Genomic DNA, 22,238 nt, shown 5'->3' with positions numbered 1-22,238 from the left:
GACCTTTTAATTCATCAGTCGGAGACTGAATAGATACCCTGCTATCAGACTACCAGTGTCTGTGTACATTTCCTTATTCACAATGACTTACTGATTGACAGAGAGGCTTTAATACTTGTCCTTTTCCTATCACCGATTCTATCTGTGGTCCCACATCAACAGAAAGACTGAATGAAAGCGATCCCCACATTAGATGAGAAACAGTGAACACACTCAAATATATACAGATGGCAACACTGTAATAATTGAGCTCGGAGGCCTGCATGAATTATTCACCTCTAATTATAGGATCCCCTCTCTAAAATAGAGCAAGGATACAATTTATATCCATTGTCAAACTTGCTTTTATTGCTAGGTTTATAACTTTGGATTATAAGCACATTTGTGTTTAACAAGCAAGAAACAATCTGAGCACCAAAACTGATGCAAGGGTTTACTGGGGAAATGTTTCAAAACAACATGTACCAGATGCTAATGTTTCCAAATTGGAACTGAGTGCTGAAATGCCTACATTCAGACAAAAGTGAGGTATTAAATTGTTAACAGTTTATCATATTTATTTAGATTGAAGTATCCTCTGTTGGATTGCATCACTTCTTAGCCAGCAGCCCACACACTTGCTACTCTCCCCTATCGGTCACTTCCCATCTTAAGGTTCCCTTTATGGGAACAGAGGTACGACTATGTCCACACATCGTGATGAACAAGTTGTATGACATTTTGGAATCTTAACACCAGTGTTTTTATGATTTGAAGTGGTGAGTCAGTCACCGATATTCCCCCCCAGAACTTCAGTCACCTCCATGATACATATAGCAGATGGTACTGCGCTGTACATCAGCAGACAATAAAACAAAAGCCTTTTTAATATTACTTATTTAGGGCCATTATTTCATCACTGAAAATTTAACCTATTGGGAAAATGAACCCATAGATTCTAAAATTAAAAACAGAAATCACTGAAGTTACTCTGGCAGCATCTATGGAGTCAGAGAAGGAGCTAATGTTTCAAGTCTGATAAGAGCCTTTAAGTATCATCATATCAGACATGAAATATTACTTTCTTCTACGTTCCACAGATGCTGCCAGACATGCTAAGTTTCTCCAGCATTCTCTGTTTTTATTTCAGATTTCCAGCATCTGCAGTATTTTCCTTTCATTATAGCTTAATGTAACAACAATCATTTTAACCAGAATCTCTCTCATGTCCACCAACGAAAAATAAAAGCAAGCATACGCACGGAGAGTTCTATGTGGTACTATAGTGAGCAGACATAACAACACCGACTGAACGGCCTATTCTTATGTTGTACATTCAATATTATGCTGTCAGGCCATAGGATGTGGGAGCAAAAGCAGGCCATTCAGTCCAATAGGTCTGCTTTGCCATTCAAATGAGATCATGGATAGTCTGTTAATCATCAATTCCACTTTCATGCCTTTTCCCCATAATCCTCAATTCCCTTACCAATTAAAATCTGTCTACCATGGAGGGCTGCTGAGGTCAGGTCATTAAGTACATTCAAGGCTGAGATAAATAATTCCACAAATTCACTTCCCTCTGAGAGAAGTAATTCCACCTCATCTCAGATTTAACTGGGCAACTCCTTACTGTGGGAGGATGTCCTCTGGTCTCAGACTCTCCCACAAGGAGAAACAACCTCTCTACATCTACCCTGTCAACTCCCCTCTGTCTCTTGTATGTCTCAATTCATAGCAGGGAGACAAAAGAAAATGGAGTGCAGTATTACAACTATTTGATTGCCTCAATAACTAGCTCTAGTATAGTGACCTATGAGCCCAGATTATACTTACTCACTAATATTAATTTTGGAGTTGGACCTTCGCACAATGTTATCCATACTAAGGGGATGCTTCGTATTTTCTAAACAGTTTATGCCCGTAACATTGGGACCAGTTTCTCTTTTCCTAGATTTTGAAAGTTGAACCTGTAGTATTAGCTAGTCAATTAAAGTTTACTATAGACACATGTATGTGAAGGTTATGGGGGAAACAGTCTGTCGTAAAGGCATGAAATTACCTTTGATAGTCAGAAGAGCCATGCACTAGCAAAACCATTCCTTAGGGGTTAGAGCCAAATTGATATGAAGAGTTTGACAAATGGTATTTCACTGTAATGGCACAATATTTCTCTTTAATGTTGGAAGGGAATCACAAAAATGCAGCAAATGCAAAGACAGTGAGCTGCACTCGTTGGGAATAGTAACTGTTATGCTACTTGTAACCCAGAGACTGTGTATTTAAAGTTTGGTCTAAAACATTGTGGATTTTCTGACTGAAAAGAGTACACTCTTGCTCAGACTAAACATGTTAATGTGATGGAGAACCCTCAAGTCAAAGCAGAATTTTAGCATCGAAGCCACAATTGTCACTAGCCTCACTGTACTTTAAACAGACCTCATCCCTTCAAAAGAACTCGGAACCAAACCATAATTCATTCATGAAAACATTTCCTGGTAAAATGAGCAGTGCCAAGAATTTATTAATATTAAAAATAGCCCTTCCACGGCATATTACAAAACACAAATGGAGAGTTTCACGAAAAAATGCAACCAACTCACTAATGAAGGTGTCGTCCATCCTGCTCACAGACCAAATCTCCCCAAGTACCGTATAAGCACCAGAAGCAGGTATTTCCAAGAGACAGAATGACAACACACTGTACTTGTCTACATTTAGCTGTCAGGCTGCAGCTGCTGAGATCAGTGCATCACACTGTGACAACAACACATATCTAACATGCTTCATGAAAGCTATGAAGGAGCCAGGCATTCAGATCCTCTAAAGTAGATCAGCTTACCACCACATACAGATAGAAGGACAGATTGAGTGACTCCAAAGAGGGATATCACCCATCGCAACACTGACTCATCTCCTCCTTAAGCCAGCACTCAGCATAGCAAGCTCTCTAATGCATGACATTATTCCTTAGGCGATGTGTGTGTCACATTTACAACAAATTTGCAGAACAACTAATTCATAATAAGAATTGTCTCTTTACTTTCAACATGCTGTTCGCCTTAACACTTCTAACACCTGCCCTTGCACAGTTGTAAGTCAATTTACCCCCGCTAAGTTTCTGAAAGTGAAAAATTCCCCAAATCAAAAGGACTTGTGCCTTCTTGCTCAGCCATTATTACTTCAAAGAATTCTGGGACAGGGTTAGAAAGGGTCTGACTCGTGCTATAATTTTCTGGCGCTCTCACCTGATTTAGGTGGTTTATATTTGGATTAGCTCAACTGTGACTGAATATTTCCCTCAGCTGTAAGTCTGCACCAAAATAATTACTCCAATAAGATGACAATTTTTCACTCACACCTACAAAGGCATTACAGGTTAAAAACAGGCATATAGGAAAGCAGAAAACACTCGCGCTATATACATCTTTCACAGTCTTAAATCCCATTCACTAGTTTCCTCCACCCTGATTCCCATTCCCCAACAAACAGTGAATTAAAAATCCTCTCCACCTTTCGCTTATATTCCACATTACCTTTGCAAACTCTTCTGGCCACATCCGCTCTTTGTACCTGTTGCTCTTCCAGTTTCGCTTTAAAGTGTGTTTTTCTTGCCCCTTGGCAGTAGATGTTGCAGTCGTTATGATCCTACACGTCTAAATCTTTCCTGAAACTTGCGATCTATCTCTGACCACATCTTAGGCCATTCCACATCAATTACAGGTCTCAGTAGCAATGGTGTTCACCCTTCGGGGCAACATCAAAGGGTTGAATTGTGACGATAGCTGCGATGAGTGAATCCCTCCCCTTCCCATGCCAGCACTAAACCCAACATTATTCCTAATGCCGAAACCACTCCCAGCACCAGCACCATTTCCAATGCCACTCCCTACACTAATCCTAAAACCATTAACTGTGCCATTCCCACACAACCAGCCTGACCATGAATTTTGTTGCATGCTAGTTAAAAATTTAAAAGCCTCACAAATGAACTTTCCTTGCTTCATTAAGGCCATACACTATAAAGTCTCATTTTGAAGTGAAGTGCATTATTATTGTTTATGACATAAGTGTTTTAGAAAATCCTGATATGGGAAGGTCAGATTAAAGCCGAGGACTGTCAAAGCCACATTTGAAAAGGAACAATCCTGTAGAGACAGATGTTCTGGAGAATGGTTGTCATTTGTCCATTGCATTGAGTACATTTCCTCAAGCAATCATGGTAATATGACACACCAACTACTTTCCTGCCCTATTTTAGGCAGCTCGTATTAACACTGGACGCTGGGAGGTCAGGTGTAGCATAACCAGAGAGAAAGGAAAGGGACAGTTCCTCTCTCCTGATTCAAAATTATGCCCTAACTTCAGCTGAAAAACATACCCTTCCAGAGCTGGAAAATATGTTGGATTTGAGTGTGTTGGCTCTCTGTGGGAGGTTATTAGTTTAATGCCAATTTTCCGCCAAACTTTAGGCAGCTTTCATGTGTAATGTTGACTCTGCGAAAACTGTTTTGGGGAAGATTCTGAAAGCTGGACGGGAGAAGCAAAGACTTGTATTCGCATGGCACCTTTCACCAGTTCAGAACCTCCCAAAATGGCTGAAAGCCAATCAAGTACTTCTGAAATGTAATAATTTCAGAAAGGTGGCAGCCAATTGATACCCAGCAAAATTCCACAAACCACAATGATGGAATGATCAGGTACCTCTCAGTGATGCTAGATGAAGAGTTAAATGGGAAAACTACTTGGCGTTCCTTTGAAATTGTGGCCCGGGGTCTTTTACTTCCATCTGAAAGGATAGCCCATCTGAAAGACAGCACTCTGGCAGCGCAGGAATCCCTCAGTAGCATAGGTTAGGGGTTCAATTTTTTCAAGTAAAGCTTGAACCTACAAAAGTTTTTGGCTCGGAGCCAAGTGAGCGACCACCTCTATTCAACAGGAGTGAAAAGGCAAAGAACTAGAGGTGACAGGACGAGGGGCTCAGTACTGAAATGCGACTTGCCCATTTGCCAGCTGATCAGTTGCGCCAAAGTGGATGAGAACTTTGGATAACATTTCATGCCATTGTTGAATTTTCACTCAGGCTTTTAAATGGACAACCAAAACCTCTTCCTGAAGCAGGCAGGAGTCTGTTTAAATACAAATTAGCGTTCTGCAATAGCTATGACCTGGTTTGCAATTTTCAATGAGAGGGGTCATGTATGGCAAGCTGCTTACATCAGGACAGCAAGTAATCACACCAGTGGTTCATCAATCTGGAATTTATGATGGTGGCTGGAAATTGTCTGTGGGGCTCAAAAGGTGAAAGTGTCTTGTTCTGAATCCCACAAAATTAAAGCCAGCTCTTTAAAATCGTGAACTACAGATGTTAACACTGCTTTCAGCTCAGATGTTAAATTGACAAGAAGCTCAGTCCTGAAAATGTCCTGCCAATGGTGGTGGCTGTGGACACGCATAATGCCATAATCTTCGGACCAAAGTTAATAATTGCCGACAAAATAGCAAACTGTTCTCTCCACATCTTCAAACAAAAAAAAAATTTCTTCCTAATACTATTTATTATTCAAACAAACTCTGACATAACTGCGCTGCTCAAAGGACAACAGTAGGTTTGAAGGGGAATTAATAAGAAAAGGTCAGACATTCTGAGAACTAGAAACCTTAAATTTATTGTTTATTACATTATAACATAGGTTGATGTGCTGAATTTTATTTCAATTTACTGTATCTATCAAGTGCAGAAAATTTACCTCAATGACCTCAAACATCTCTGACTGTTATTCAGTGCTATTGAATTCGGTGTTATTCTTTTCCAAAGAATTAATGTCAACTCTTTGACTAATATTTAATGGGATATCTTTGTGAGTGAACCAGGACCTTCTACAGGAAATAGAGGAGGCATAGACACTCTACACATACAGAGCTTAGTTTCTGTCCAGGTCAATAAGCAGCAACGCACCAATGTTCTTCTACCAGAGCCTTCCATACCAAATGACTGCTACCACCTATTTGGGCGAGGGTAGCATGCACATGGGAACACCACTGCCTGCACGTCCCATCCAAACCACACATCATCCTGAGTTGGAACTGCATCACTGTGCCTTCACTCGGTCAAAGTCTCCCTTTCTAACAGCACTGCCAGTGTAGCTACACCCCAAGGACTACAGTAGTTCAAGGTAACATTCCACCACCTTCTTCCGGGTGATCAGAGATTCGCAACAAATTCTGGCTCAGCCAGTGACACCTACTTCCCATGAACAAGTTTAAAAAAAAGGCACAGAATTTGAACAGGAAAGAAACATGGGGCTGAATCTTCTGGGGATTTTTTTGGCTGTGGGGTTGCATTGAGGTTTTTGTTTGGTGAGGGTGGGCCTTGTTCACCATGAGTCCTAGCAAGACTCGTCACTGTATTTTACCGAACTCGCTTCATTAACTTCCAAGCTTCACCACCCACCTACTACGGTATCCCTTAAGTATGATTCCAACCCCATCTGACCACACACCATTCCCTCAATAACACACCACAGCCAAGGGTATCTGAGAATTAACCTGGCATTTTTAAAAGGCTGTTGTACACACCCAGACAAGTAAGGTCATTCTTGAGCTTCTGTACACAGTATTGGTGAATGCCCCAGATGTAGCACACAATGGGAATGCAGCACCCTGCTTTGCCACCAGCGAGCTAGTGGATAGAACAGTTCACAGGCAGGATGTTATGGGAAGCCACAACACCAGACCATGCCAGCCTGATCTGTGCTTGCTCCTCTCGGGTCAGTGTAGTCTCAGAGTTGTAGGAAGGCAGTCACTGTCCTTCTCCATTCCTCCAGGCTAAACAGCCACCTTCTTCTTCCTGATACCTCACACTCAGTATCTCTCTCTCCTTACTATACCGCTCTCATTTCTGTCTGCAATGTCTTCCCCACTCACTCTCACCCAATCTCCCACCCCTGACACCAATAACCCTGCATGCCCTCTGCTGTGTCAACTCCTCACGCAGGATACCCAAACTTGTGCCTCGCACCCTCCCCCCCACCCGACTACCTGTCCTAAAAGTAACAGCTGTGCCACCCACTTCCATCATCTCCCGTGATACCTGCCCCTCGCTCATTCTGGGAGCAAAACGACCCACAATGGGGAAGGAAGGTTCAAGACAGGTGGTGTTCCGCTCCACATTCAGAACAAGATCCGGACTCTGACTGCCCTGACCGTGCCAAGCCCCTACACTGGCACCCAAGCCTGCCGTCAACCTTTTGTATCAGGAATACCTGAGAAAAGGGTACCAAACTCGACTGAAAGCTGTTTACAAGCTTTCTGGCTTTGTGCTTAGGCTAACCAGCAAGGCTAGTATCTCTGGCTGAGAGCTAATATGCACAAAGGCAAGGCATGTTAGGATTGCTATGAACTCTAGCTCGGAGAAATTAAGTAATGAGTGCAGAGATGCAGCCTGGCTCACTCCATAAACTGGGTGCATGTTGCTGAGGACACAGTGTCCATGCTGTAATGTTACTGTGATGGTTGCTGCTGCAGCCCAAAGTGTGAAATTAAGTGCCTCGGAGATTAGCCAGGTGGGGCTCTTACAGGCTAGTACATGTTGGCCCCCAGTGGCTGATACAAAGCAAACAGTGAGCTGAAATCACCAGCTACTTGCTCTGACCTGCATTTCAACAATTCTCTATGCCTAGTTTGCTCAGGGCATTTGGTAAGACAGGAAGCAGAATATTAATGTGGTGTATTGCGGTGTTAACAAGGTGTTTAACAAGCAACAATCCCTCCTGTTTGTTGCTGCCCAGTGAGGAACTTGCCTCAACAGTTGGTAAATGCACGAGTTGCTCCCAACATAGAGATAAAATTGTTCCAGCAAATTTTGTCACAAATCTCACCACAGCCCATGTCACTCAGACCTATCTAAGATTCCATCTATTGTCTACAGCTATGCTGTATCCATTACAATTTCCCTCTTTTTTGTGCCTCAATGTCCTAAAATGTCTGCATTGGAAACATTGACCTCTAATTTCCTAAAATAATGTTAGTAGCAGCCATTCGTAAGCAAAGGGAATGCCAGAGTTGCAGAACTATATTGCATCACCTCGTTCATACATTTTAAGCAGCCAATCCTTCTAACTGACTTTGAGAAAAATGTCCCTTTCTTGCACTAATCTCTGGGCTTCTCTTTCAAATCAAATTTCAGATTCACAGCCAAAATATTACAGAATTCTCCGTCTTTCATCTGATCCTCCTCAATCAGATTTCTCTAGCTTGTGAAATGCTCTCTCTTGATATGCATTGCCAGCCTGGTAACCAACACTAACAGTTCAACACCTTTGTCTTGAAATCCCTCTGTTGTTGCAAACTCCTACTTACACCCTTCCCACAATTTGCAGCTGGCTCATGTTGGCCTTTCCTGCATCCCCTTCATTCCACCATTAACACCACAGCCTTCAATTGCTTGGTCCAACTCCCTTGAATTATCTTCCTGATTTCTTACATGTCATTCACACTTTCCTTTTGAATGAAACCTTTTCAAAATTGCAGCTAAACTGTCAATCTGCTCTCCTCGCTCCTGTAGCATCAGCATAGCTTCTTTGATTCCTAACATCCTTTTATCCCCTTCATCTGATGGTTGTCCTATATTATCTCTCGGATTGACAGTGTGGCACTTACTTGTGTCATTGTTGAAGGACTTTCTGCAAATTTCCTGCTTTTTTTTAAAGCAACTGTTGATAAACTAGCTGTAAATCAGGACTGCATCGACAATCAGCAGGGAATAAATTCTCCATCTGTCGGCTGAAATGGAACTGGAATACTGCACATTCATCCTTCCTGTCGTGACCAGGTTTCCAAGTGATGACTTGCTGCTAGGGTTTGATGAGGAGACAAGCATGAGAATTTAGCTAGGACCCTTTAGCATCTGATTTAGGCTGAGTGGTCACCTCACTACTGGCTCGCTTCACGTTTTACATGATTCATTTTCAGATGGTATCAAGTCATTACAGCTAGTACAGAGGAGATTAACTAATTTGGTACTCTGGGTGGCAAACTTCAGTTACGTGCAGAGACTGATAAATGTCCTTGAGCACAGAAGAGAAGATTTAATACGGATGCTTAAAATTGGGAATCATAATAACTGATCCAGAACAGATGCATCTATGGATATCGAGCGAAGGAAGGCAGGATGCAAGAGAGGCACCTGTCATAATCTTCCAATCCTCCTGAGATACAGGAGTGACACTAGAGGGCTGATGGGTGCAAATGTTACAGCAGTGTTCAGAATGGTGTAAGAACTTGTCTAATTACCAGAAACCAGTCTATTTGACTGCAGTACGGGGAAAACTTTTAAAAATGATAACCTGTGACAAAATTAAAAGTTATTCATACAAAGGTGGATCAGTGTCTGAAAGCAAGTTTGGTTTGTAAATAGAAACTTGTATTGATTTAACTTGATTGCGGATTTGGGATAAGTTAACAGAGGGAGTCACTGAGGGACGCAAAGTTGGTGTATTGTACTAAAGCATACGATAAACTGTCACATCATCTTGCTAACCCAGTTGAAGGTCGTGGCATTGCTTCGCAGGCATTTTCCCAATTTGACCCCATCTGAAGGCTTGAAAATTATCACAAATCCCAAGTAAGATACATGAAAGGGATGGGGGTGTGGGGGTGGTTCTGTACAAGTTTGAGCCTCTCTGTTAGGACTGGACACAGTTGTTACAATTCTTTCAGAGGTCCATGGTGGCCATTCTCCAATAGGAAAGCTCTCACTTATGGAAGAAGAGGGACAACAGCATAATGGATACAAAGCTGGTTGAGTGACAGGGAACAGAAAGCACTTGCAAACACTGACTTCATGACTGCAGAAAGGTACATACTGAGGTTCCCCTGGGGTCAGTATTAGAACAACTTTTTTGGGATTTCTACTGAAGACCATCATTTGCGTGTGTAGGACAAAATACAAAATATTTTAAGTATTGGGAGCTGTGAAACGGATAGTGACACATGTCAAGAGGACATACTGTGACCAGTGGAATGGGCAGGGATGTGGCAGATTAAATCTAATACTTAGAAATGTAAAGTCTTACATTTTAGTGTGAAGAATGGAAAAGGCACAACACAAAATAGAGGGCAGGCACAGAGACTATGAACAAATCATTGATGTTGATAGGGAAGGTTGAGAACACTGTTACTGAGATGTAGGGCATGCTGGGCTTTAGAAGTAGAGTACAAAAGGGTGGGAGTCATGGCGAATCTTTATACAACGTGGATTTAGCCTAAACTGGAGAACTGCACCCAATTTTGTGGACCGCAATTTGGGAAACTTAAGAGAAGATGAAGATTTCCAAGACTGTCTGCGGTGATGAGGCACTTCAGCTACACAGACAGATCAAAGCAGCTGCGATGTTCTCTTGAGAGTTTGATTGGAGATTTAATAGAGGTGATCAAATTCTAGAGGCAACTGGACAGAGTAGACTGCCAGAAACCTTTCACTTGGGCAGAAGGGTCAAGAACCAGCGAACACTACTTAAAGCCAAAGGGACCAAAAGGACCTTGAGGAAGATAACAAAGTGTGTAGCAGGCCAAACAGCATCTCAGAAGCACAATTGTGAGTGCTTAGGATATCAAATCCAGTCCCTGAGAGTTTGTTGGAGGCAGACTCAATCTTGATTTTCACAAGATAATTAGATAATTATCTAAATAGGAAAAAAAAATGCAGGGTTACAAGAAAAGGCAGAGGAATGAGACTACCAAATATGTTCTTGCACAGAGCCAGATGAACATAATGGCTACACCACAGAAGAAGGGCCATTCTATAATTAATTTTATCCTTAATCCAAATAAGCATATATATAACCTTACTACAAAAGGGACTTTCTACACACTGAGAAATTGCTCACATTCATTTATCTGTCCTTGCAGTGTGTTAGCCGGAGGATGAAGCTAATGGACAAACTGCTACATTCTACATCACTATCTGCTGTTGTCATGTCAACCTCCTAAATAGAACTATAAATCTGTGAATGGTGTCCTCTGAACCTTGACGAGTAAAAAGTTCCAAAGTTGCTATTAGAAAAATCATGCTTAAATAATGGCTAATTTTCAGTAATTTTATAAACAAAACTCCAAATATACAAAATGTGCTGTGGTGATGAGATGTACCTTGACTTTACTACCACAGAATATTTGTGCACATAATTACGCACTTACAATAGGTTAATTAACATCACAATGTTTTTCTTATAATGTTATTCTTTCAGTAAAGTAACACAACTGGGCTTATTTGGACTTGCCTGTGAGGCAAATTAGCTTTTGTTTTCATGTAAATCTACACCAGAATATTTTGCCCCTGAAGCACATTTCAAACATAATAAATGGCCATAAAAACATCGAGCAGCAGCATGTTTCATGGTTAGTTATACGCAGTTCCATATAAAGTCTGATAAAGTGACCTGAAGCAGATTGTACAAGCTATTGATCACCTTCAGTGCACAGTTGATGATGAATAGATGCAAGCATTAATCAATGAGATTCACCAGCAACTAAACCACCAGAAGAACACCTTTAGAAGAATCTGCATTGTCAAAGGGTGCCACTCAACAGCCAATAACATTACTGTGCTTGTGTTGAAGCAGCAGGTCAGGAACCGAGGGTCAGGGTGTATTCTCAATGAAATGAAAAATACATACATTCATAAACAGAATCTCTTTGGGGGACTGTAGGTTCAGTTTAGTGGCTGTGATCTTTAATACGTAGACATTAGCACTGTGCATTGTTGTTGATTCCAGGGATGGCATAGAACTGTACGTTATGAGAGCAAATAGCTGGTCCCACGGTGCAAGAACTGACAAACACTCGATACCGTGTTACCACCTCACGATCTCAAAGCAAATTCTATTTTGCCCAATTTTAAACAAACTTCAAAACAGGCTGCAACACAGCATGGGCAGAATGACAGCACAAAGTTTAGGCAAAAAAGGAAAATGATCAATTTCTATGTGAACTGTTTTGGCGTGAAGGAGTAACAGCCTATCAGTACACATTTGTGATTGTTCAAGGCTCTCTGATGTCTAAAACTATATCCATGCAGCCAAATATGGTAAGGACAGGGCTTGTCATATGAGGCCTTAAACCATAGACTTTTAAAAACAAGAACTTTAAAAGGAGAATAAGATATTCAGTCCAATCCAAGATCAATAAAATATTTTAATCCATTTGAATGGGACATAAAATTTATATGCCATTGCCTTTAATGGTTGAAAAAGTGAACAATTTTGTGGCGTGCATTTCCATATATTAGGGAATGATGTGGAGTCCTTACTTAACTTTAATTTCCAAAGTGTCGGTGAAAGGAATCAGGGAGGGTAAAGAGGATACAGATTTAACTAAATTAGTCTCAAGTAATTAAAGGAACTTTACAGGTATCATCAACTTTCAGCCATTTCTCATGACTCAATGTTACTCAGGAGGTACAGTCACCCTGGGGGCAGACATTGAAGCAGTTATTCTATATTTCCAGCATGGACTTACACTGGTAAGTAACTTGTAAGTTCAAGCTATAACCCACTTCCCTGACCCATGATGCCCTGAGCATGCTTGGGACCAAGGGATTAATCCTTCAGTATTAAATATGCCTTCCCAAGACATTGTAATGATTTCCCCGTTCATGACTTTTGTCACAATGTTTGTTACACAGGCGCTCTGGAAAATTTAGTGCAAAGATTGAAATTTTTCCAAAGCACTTTTTTTTGTAAAGAGTGATGAATTCCTCTGAGCATCTGTAAACAATGAAAGCCCAGAGGAGAAACTGGAGCAGATGGAAACTGCCACCCATTCTCTTGAGGTCTCCTGGCATCATCCCTAAACATGCTGTCAGTATTTCGCATGGGTTTTCCAGACTATTTTGGGCACATTGGGTGAGCTTACCTTAGCCTGGCAGTGCAGTATTGATACAGTATTTTACTAAGCATTAAATGGACAACTAATGCTAAAGAAACATTTATCTGGGACTGCTACAATTTCATGCCTGCCATGTTTTGTCAATTGCTGCGTCTTGCAGAACCCATTCTTTGAAGATGCAAACCTTTTACCACCTTCATGAACTAGCACAAGAATACTCCAAACTAGCACCAAAAGTACAGGGCACAATTGACAGAAACTCCAGTGGTAAAATATAGCCAATCTTGTTTCTTTCTATGACAGCTGCATGTCCCAAATTGGAAAAGACAGCAAAATAACATACAATGACAGCCAGTGATAGCTAAGAGCTGAAACACAGTCTCCACCCATCCAGTCAACAGTACCTGGGTCATGGACTTGCAACTCTCCTATTATTAAACAACCCCCAGATGGCATATGTCAACTTACCCATTTCTCACCATCTCATGGCACAGACTTCAGTCTGTGCGAAATGCAAACATTGTAACGTTTCAGGAGGTAACCACTTCTAGCATATCAGTGAAGTTTGCAGAACCTTGGCACCAGCAATGGAAGACAAATTGGGAAAGTGGGATGAAGAAAGGGTTAATTTAATGACATCAGGAGTGTTACCTTCAAGACAGGTGGCTAAAATAATTTTGGCTTACCTCATAAAATGAAGTCTTTTAAGGGAGGGGACACACACACATATACCACGAGTGGATGTATCCAACTTCACTGCCAACTGTTTTACTAAATCCTGCTTGTAGCATCTTGTTCTGTCTCACAGTGTGGGTCAGTAGGAAGATGCCAGCTTAAAAAGTTATTAACAGCAGCTCATGGACTAACTGGTTCAGTTGGAATTTTACACATAATACCAAGGAAGGTCAAATGAACAACTGGGAGACATGAAACAGTTCAGTCTAAACCCCTGTAAGAAATAGAGTTTAGCATCCACACATTGCATATCTTCTTGTAGTCCGCCTTGCAAATAGTAATATCAGCTTCTTCTATTCATCTTTGGGTAGCACACCGCCAGAAATAAAATTCACTCATCCACTGATCAAGCTAATGTGTTTCACCACTTAAAAATAAACTAATCCTTAACCCTTTAAACATTCTTTTGAAGCCTTTAATGTTTTGATCTCAACATTTTCAGTAGATTAAAATGTCACCAATCACACATACTAAAAAAAAAAATTCTTAAATAAACCCACAATGGAATGGAATGGATTTCATCTACCACTTACTAATAGGAAGTCGAAGGCTCCTTTGTTCCGTTTAGCTTCAGTAGAACTAAACTGCACCTTTAGTGGAATTCCTAATTAACGCCAGAAACACTGTCAGCCAGTTTGGGAAATCTACCAGTTGGATGCTTTCGGCTGCAACCCACTGACTACTGGCAAGAAAGCTAAATAACAAATAAGAAATAAACCCCCGCCCAAGAGGGAGTCACTGATTCCGACAGAAGAGACACATTGTAGGATTATTCTTCTCAATGTCAATGTTTGAACAGGAAGAGTTTATTTAAATTCCTGTGTTAAAATTCAGAAATTGTTATTATTGTAGAACACCACAATGCAACGAAGCCAAATGTAAAAACATTGCCTGAGCTGTCAATATAAACAAACAGACTCGTACCCCCTCAAATGCTCATACTTAGCATTGGGAACAAAGCACATTTTTCTGTCGCACTTACCTTTAAGCATCGCTCTGCCAGTGGGCACCCCTAAAGGACTTGGTAGCGCACTCCTTGCCCCGGTGGCTACAGTTGCTTCTAGCAGAGCACCAGCCAGGTGGTCAGAAACTGCAGTCCTGTGTAGGGTGGCACGGAGCTCAAGCACAGTGGCATGGACACACAGTTTCATGCAGGTCCCACCTCCACAGCTTCTGGAGACAACTGCTGAAGCCAAGATCTTTCTTGATGGATGCAGGAGGTAATCGAGTGACTCTGCTGCCCCTGCCTCTCTCAGTGCATTATGAACCTGCAAATAATAATATCGACAGGTCATTGCAGAATGTCAACGGAAAAACTGATTGTCAAATAAAACTGAAGATGCTGTCAAACAGATTCTATTTTATACAGTTGGAGAAACTGAAAAGGTATAAAGAATTGTGAAATAATGTACATGATTGAGATCCAGCTTATTGATCCTCAAGAGAAGTGTAACGTTTGTTACGTTCCCTAGCACTTACATGTCAGCACTAACATATTACCTCTTCAACTATTTAACATTATCTTTGCTGCATTGCCTCTGAGCATCTCTAACTTGAAGGTTAGAATCTTGCAACGTTACATGTAAAATGCACAGAGACTCAAACTGAATACAGAGTAATTGCCACAGCAGACCGACACTAAACCAGTTCCCACAAAGTGTTTGTGAGTTACGCTCCCACTCCAGTGCAGAAAGACCCAGACTCTTGGGATTTTTCAATGACATTCCTAACAAATTTGGTCAAGACTGAATAATCCAAATCGTTGTCATTTTATTTCTCTGTGCAACTCTGTGTGGTAACATTTTTATATTGTATCCAAAGGGGTAAAGACGATGAAATATTTAGCAGTTTGTTTATGCAAAATACATTTCTTTTAAAAAAACTGCCAAAAAACTCATTTGGTCTAAACAAAGTTATTTGCATCCATTTAAGTTAGAAATCTAACCAACAGATGAGGAATGTTACTAAGGTTACACAGTTTTTTCTACAAGTGTGCACATGACTTAAAACAAACAAATTAGACACCAACATTGAGTGGAGAGTTCTGAACAAAAGATGTTTTACTGTTAAGCCTATTCATTTCATTATTATTTTTGTTCCAGAAATCTGAAAGCATATCCTTGAAAAATAATATGCTCACAGCAGATCTGACCCATCATGAAATAAAAGTGATAAATAGGTTTTTTAGGGACATCCAAATTGGGCTTTTGGGGAATTGCATACGCACATGTTTGACATCTGTTCCAAATGTTATACAACAATACACAGTAAATTCTTTGAGATTACAATCAGAATAGACTAGTTTGACCAGTTACAAAATCATAGCATCATACATGGTGTACAAAGTAAAATCACGGTAATCCCAGAGGACCATGGGGCAGCTCTCCCATTTGGGAGATAAAGACAACTTGTGGTGGTTTAACCTAAGGGTCACCATGCCTCAGCCAAAGGGAAGAGGTTGAGAAGGTGGTCCTTCATGGTGACCTCAGCTGGTGTAGGAGTTGAACCCATGCTGTTAGAGTCATTCTGCTTTGCAAAGCCAGTCATTCAGTCAAGTGAGCTAACTGATCCAACATGCTCTGCACATATTTTCCAAATCAACCTGTTCAGGGATGTTAACATTCACCTCTGAAGCAGGAGGGACTTGAACTTTAGCTTAAAAGGTACGGACACTAACACAATATTGTAAAACAAGAATGCTTTTGCAACACACACACACAAACACAGACACACACAGACTGTGCATCCCTCTTTTATCTGTGTTAATCATCATTGGAACATTCCAATTGGAGTAGCTAGTTGGTAAAGTGGGTGAGCTTGCTGCTTTAAGATGGGTGGCTGAATTGGGTAGAATTCTGCTCTGTCACTTCTGGGAATTGTCTGAACGCAGCCTGGGATGACGGATTTAAGGTCTCCCAGTTCTAGATGTGCACAAACCAATGTGGAATAAATTCAATAAGTCTCAACTCACAAACAGCTCAGCTCACAGGCCCTTGAAGAAATTGCGGGTGTAGGAAGTGACTGTTTGGGAGTAAGGATACACTTTATTAGCTGGAACGCAAAGGAATTGACTCAGCGCTACATCCAAAATTGATACTTGTCCCAAAAACTGAAAAGCTGAAAAGAAATAAATAAAGAACTGTGGATGCAGGTAATCAGAAACAAATAGACTACAATTGTTAGAAAATCTCAGCAGATCTGGCAACATCTATGGAGAGAAAACGATGGAAATGTTTCGGGTCCAGTGACCCTTCTTCAGAACTGAAAAACTGACTCCTTTTCCAACGTCTACAACTCACATCTCCATCAACAAAAAAAACCTCTTTAAATGAAGCGAACAAATAGGATAATGTGAATGGTGCATGATGCACCACAAAGGCAGTATATGCTCCAAATATTAAAAGCCCCAACTTCTTATAAGAAGATACCCAAAGCCCCCGGCTGAGGTATTGTTGGCAGCTGATAACTAATAATTATCCTCTGTACACTGTCATTCAGAGCGGCACTCACGTTGGCGAAGAAAATGCTATTAACTCCCACAAAAGCTGCCATTATGTTCATCTCACACCGAGCTTTCAGCTTTCGCAAACGAGACCAACAATGACTCATTGAAAAATACTGAAAGCCAACTTTAAAAATCCCAGTAACATTTCCTTAATGTACAGAGCAATTAGATGATATTACTTTAGCGAGCTGCCCTAATTGAGCTGAGGTTAATAAAATCAGAACACTGGGATCAGACCACCAACACACTGTCAATTATATATGTATGTTTAGTTTAAATTTACACAGGGACCTGGGAAATATAACAGAGTTAGGGCACCACTTTATGTCCCCCAAGTTCCAATGTAGTTTAGATGGTGGGATATTCCTTATTGTTTGCTTTTTTTTGCTAGCAGGCGCCCACATGCTTGAGTATCTCAGATCAGTGCCCAGCTAGAATCCAAAAGTACCGAATGCAACCCTATTTTATTATTAGTTGAATGATCTGTGGTATATTCAAGACTGAGTGAACAGATTTCTAGATATTATGAAGGAGTCCTTGGATATGGTGATCGTGCAGTAAAATGGCGTTGAAGTAAAAGATCAGCCCTGACCCTGTGAAATAGCACAGCACGCTCAATGGGCCAAATGGTCTGCTTGCATTTCCCATGTTCCTATTACAATCTAAATCAAAGTTGTTGTGAACATCCAGTTAGTGCCAGGAAATAAACTAGCTACACAGTGTAATCCTGCTTACCAACACCAGGTCCATAGCGTTATAGGTTACAGCAGTTCAGGTGCAGATGAAAGTTATTTTAAATTAAGTTACAGGTTTCCACCTCAACCACCAACTTCCCAGCGAATCCAGCACTCACCAGCCTCTGGACTTTTCCTCTATTCCTTAGATGAATCACCTGAAATCTGTGTCCCCCGGTAACTGACTTCTGTTCATAGATCATTGAATCCCTAGAGTGTGAAAACAGGCCCTTTGGCCCAACAAGTCCATGCTGACCCTCAGAGCATCCCACCCAGACCCATCCCCCTATAACCCACCTAATCTACACATCCCTGAACACTGCGGGCAATTTAGCATGGCCAATCCACCTAGCCTGCACATCTTTAGACTATGGAAGGAAACCAGAGCACCCAGAGGAAAATCACACAGATACAAGGAGAACATGCGAACTCTGCACAGACAGTCGCCCAAGGGTGGAATTGAACCCAGGTCCCTGGCGCTGGGAGGCCGCAGTGCTAACGGCTGAGCCACCGTGCTGCCCCCAAATTCCGCTAGGGGAAATCAAGCCTTCCCTGCCCACTTTATCCTAAGCCCCTCAGTATTTTGCACGCCTCAATTACATCAGCACCCCCAGCCTCCCCAAATGCACAATTACCCAAACTGACTTCCATTTGCCATTTTTTTCCCACCCACTCAACCAAACCACTGATATCAATCAACGGTTGGCCAGTCATCTGCCTCAGCATCAGCTACGTGGTCAATTTTGGTATCACCTACAAATTTCCCAATTGTGCCTCCCATGTTTAAGTCTAAATCATTAATATATTCCAGAAACAGCAAAGGGCCCAAACTGAGCCCTCTGAAATATGACAGGAAATAGGTTTCCATCTGTAAAATCATCCATTGACCATTACCCTTCCCTTCCTGTAACTGAGCCCATTTTAGATTCAAGATGACACGTCATACTTTTCTCCACGACTTTCATTTCTCTGACCATGCTGTATGTATTCATTTTGTAAGACAAGACAGTGCCGGAACGAAACCACGCTGGCTGTCCCTGATTAATCTGTGCGTCTTGAACTGAGTTACTTCTATCTCTCAATATTGATTCCAATAACAGACCCACCACTGAGGTCAGGCTGACTGGTTTCTACTTATTTGCTCTATCACACACAGCCCTTTTCGAATAATGACACAACATTCATAGAACTTTAGTGCCCTGGTACCTCTTTGGTATCTAGTAAGGATTGGAAAATAACCCTTAGAGTACCCACTGTTTGCTCCTTGGTTTCCTTTAGCAGCCTCAGGTACAATTCACACAGCTCTGGTGATTAGCCATTGTCTCCGGTATTTCCCTTCTCATTCTGCTTATTTTATCTAATATTTCACACTTCTCCTCTTTAACTAAAATGTTTGTGTCATCCCTCTCCTTTGTGAAGGCAGAAATAATATAAATCATTCAGAAGCCTGCCCACATCTTCTGCATTCATGCCAAATTACCAAATACCATTCTGACAGGCCCAACCTTTTCTCTTTGTCACCTTCTAGGTTTTCATATACTTTTTATAACAAAAATAAAACCTCATCAGGGGATCTTGTGGGTATGATGGTAGTGTCCCTACCTCTGGTCCAGGAGGTATTTAGTAATGTCTTCAAACTGGTTGATTAGAAACATATCTACTGTACACCCACCTTTCTTCAGTCCCTCTCTATCCTGCCTGAAAACTCTCTAACCATGGATGGTAAACTGCCATCTTTTGCCTTTTTTAAGCCACATTCCTGTTTGAGTAATGGTATCGTACTACCATGTCTTGCTGTACCTTCAGCTCATCAGCTTCCTTTGCCACACTCCTTTACACATCATACTTTTTCATACTGATAATTCTCTGTGTTGTGTATTTTTAAATCCCTGCTTCCTCTATACTTTCAGTCATTCATTTAGTTTTGCCTCTCATTGCCTACTCTGACACGGCCCTCTAGTTTCCATTTCCCTGTCAAACTAGTTTAAACCGCTCTTCAATAGTGCTAGCAAATATCCCTGCAAAGGTCCTTTTCAAGTGTGGACCATTGACTTGTACAAATCCCACCTTTCCCTGAACCAGTCCCAATGTCCCAGGAATCTAATATGCACCCTCCCACACCAGCTCTCCAGCCACATGGTCAATCCTTGTTTCTATACCCGCTAACATGTAGGACTGGAAGTAACTTGAGGATACAACTTTAGATGTTCTGCCTTTCGGTCTCCTGCCCAAACCCTAGGGGCTCATCCACATTTCACCCTTTGTCATTGGTATCAACATGGACCACAAAGTTGGGCTGAGCACCCTTCTGTATAATGTCCCGCGACAACTCCATTCGTCCTGTATCTTGGTTCCTGGCTGCAGTCAGAGAGATCAAGTGACAAAACAATTGAAGGAGCAAGGCAAAAGGAGATGGTAAAAGACCAGGAAACCAAAGATGGGTCTGAGGTGGTGACAACGGCAATAGTAGAACAGCTGCCAAGCTGTCCAAAAAACACAAGCCAGGGGTTATGGTCTAAAATTGGTGAACCTGGCACTAGTCCAAAAGTAAAGCATTTAATGCATTGAATAACTTAGTTAATATTACTGGAAAGATGATGTGCTGCTCCTTAAGCTTCATCGGAACAGTGCAGGATAATGACAATAGAGTGGTCAGAGAATTGAAATGACAGATTACCAGGAGATCAGGGTCAGGCTTGCAGACTGAGCAGGGGGCATTCCAAAAAGCATTCCAGTCTGAGGTCCCTCCTACGTAGAGGAAACCACATTGTGAGCAGAAAAAAAAACAGTCTAGAAAATTGAAAAGTAACTCAATGTTTCAACCAGAGAAAGTGATCAAGAGCCTGGATAGTTTGGTAGAGAGGAAGCAAGAGAGGAGGCAATGCATTCTCTACATTTCATAGATTACAGCAGTGACTGCAATCTTACAAAGTACTTCATTGGCTGCAAAGTGCTTTGAGAGACTGGGTGGCATTGAAAATTGTGAAACCACTCCTTCCTGTTAAACAGAAAGGGTTCCTGAGAAAGGAGGTAAGTATTAGGTTGTCATTGAAGAGTCAGCCAGCATGTTGCAGCAGAAATGGCCCGTTCTTACCATGTGGAAGTAGGCCACTCTGCCCAGTGAGTTCATACTGACCCTCTGAAGAGGATCTCATCAAGACCAACAATCCCTCTATGCTGTCCCTGTAATCCTGCATTTTAATGATTAAGCCACCAATCCTGCACATCCCTGGACACGATGGGCAATTTACCTAACCTGCACATGTTTGGACTGTGGGAGGAAACCAGAAGACCTGAAAGAAACCCATGCAGACATAGGAGGAATGTGCAAACTTTACACAGACAGTCACCCAATGGCAGAAGCAAACCCAAGTCCCTGGCACTGTGGGGAAGCAATGTTCCCCACTGAGCCACTGTCCTGCCCTAAATATTGGAAGGGGAGGGGTAGACACTGATAATTACAGTGGCTTCCCACTGGAGGTAATGGAAATTGCACAGAGCTGCTTGCATGGTGAAGCCAGGGATAATCCCACTATAATCCTGGCGTGGTGCAAGGAGTGAGGGCAGAGATGCACCAAAATAAACTGGACACAGCATAGGGTCCTATCTAACACAGTAACACTAGTTTCAGGCAATAGAAGTCTTGTACATGGGAACAAATGTGACAAAAGGGCAAAAAAGAGGTAAGAAGAAATAATTTCTGCTGGGCAAGAACAGACAGATTTGAGATAGCATATGGCATTTCCCATTGTATTAGGTGTAGCAAATAATAGGCACCTACAATTAGGAGGAGCAATATTATACACAAAGCTGCCTATTTACTTAAGCATTTGTATAATACTTTCCACAAGGCAGTCAACATTTTGTTACAGCAATTTTCACCCACTTTAGCAAAGTTCAGCTATCTAACCGTACCAACTTAACCACGCTCACAAGATCACGTGAAAGTTTACAAATCTTTAAGTTGTTGTTGCCTAAATAAGTGGTCAACAAGGCGACCTTCTGTTTTCTAAAGATGAATAATGAAATCCTGTTGAATCACTGAAGTTGAATTCAAGTCATGAACGAAATGTGGAAGTTTGCCATTTTGGTTGCTACATAGCCACTAATGGAACTGTCCATTTGGGAAATAACTAAAGGTCAATAAGTTTCTACCAGTATAATGCAGCCAGAATAAAAGGAAACATTTTGATTAATATTTGAAGTAAAGCATTTCCAGGTGGGAATCCTTTTCTTCCAGCCAGAAATATAATCAAAAGATATGCATCAAGATAAGAGAAATTGCATAATCATGGAGATTTACTGCAGAAAACTGTTCTCAAATATAATAGCTACACTTTCAGATAATCTTGCTGAATCGATTCTATAATGTTGTGACAGAAGAAATTGGAGGTAAA

The 22,238-nt window shown here is 41.3% G+C and overlaps 1 protein-coding gene across 4 annotated transcripts in view; it reads right to left on the bottom strand.

Annotated features, from left to right (window-relative positions):
* The window catches only part of plce1 (phospholipase C, epsilon 1), a 363,575-nt gene that overhangs the window by 147,669 nt on the left and 193,668 nt on the right, over nt 1–22,238 (bottom strand). For all 4 annotated transcript variants that reach the window (XM_048551434.2, XM_048551435.2, XM_048551438.2 and 1 more), the window contains one exon: nt 14,585–14,870. In XM_048551434.2, coding sequence (XP_048407391.1) covers nt 14,585–14,870 — 286 coding nt within the window. The remainder of the gene's footprint in view (nt 1–14,584; nt 14,871–22,238) is intronic.

The sequence above is a fragment of the Stegostoma tigrinum genome, chromosome 20 (assembly GCF_030684315.1).
Source record: "Stegostoma tigrinum isolate sSteTig4 chromosome 20, sSteTig4.hap1, whole genome shotgun sequence".
NCBI classification, from domain to species: Eukaryota; Metazoa; Chordata; class Chondrichthyes; order Orectolobiformes; family Stegostomatidae; genus Stegostoma; species Stegostoma tigrinum.
The sequence above is the reverse complement of the archived record's forward strand: the minus strand, read 5'-3'. Positions and strand labels throughout refer to the sequence as shown.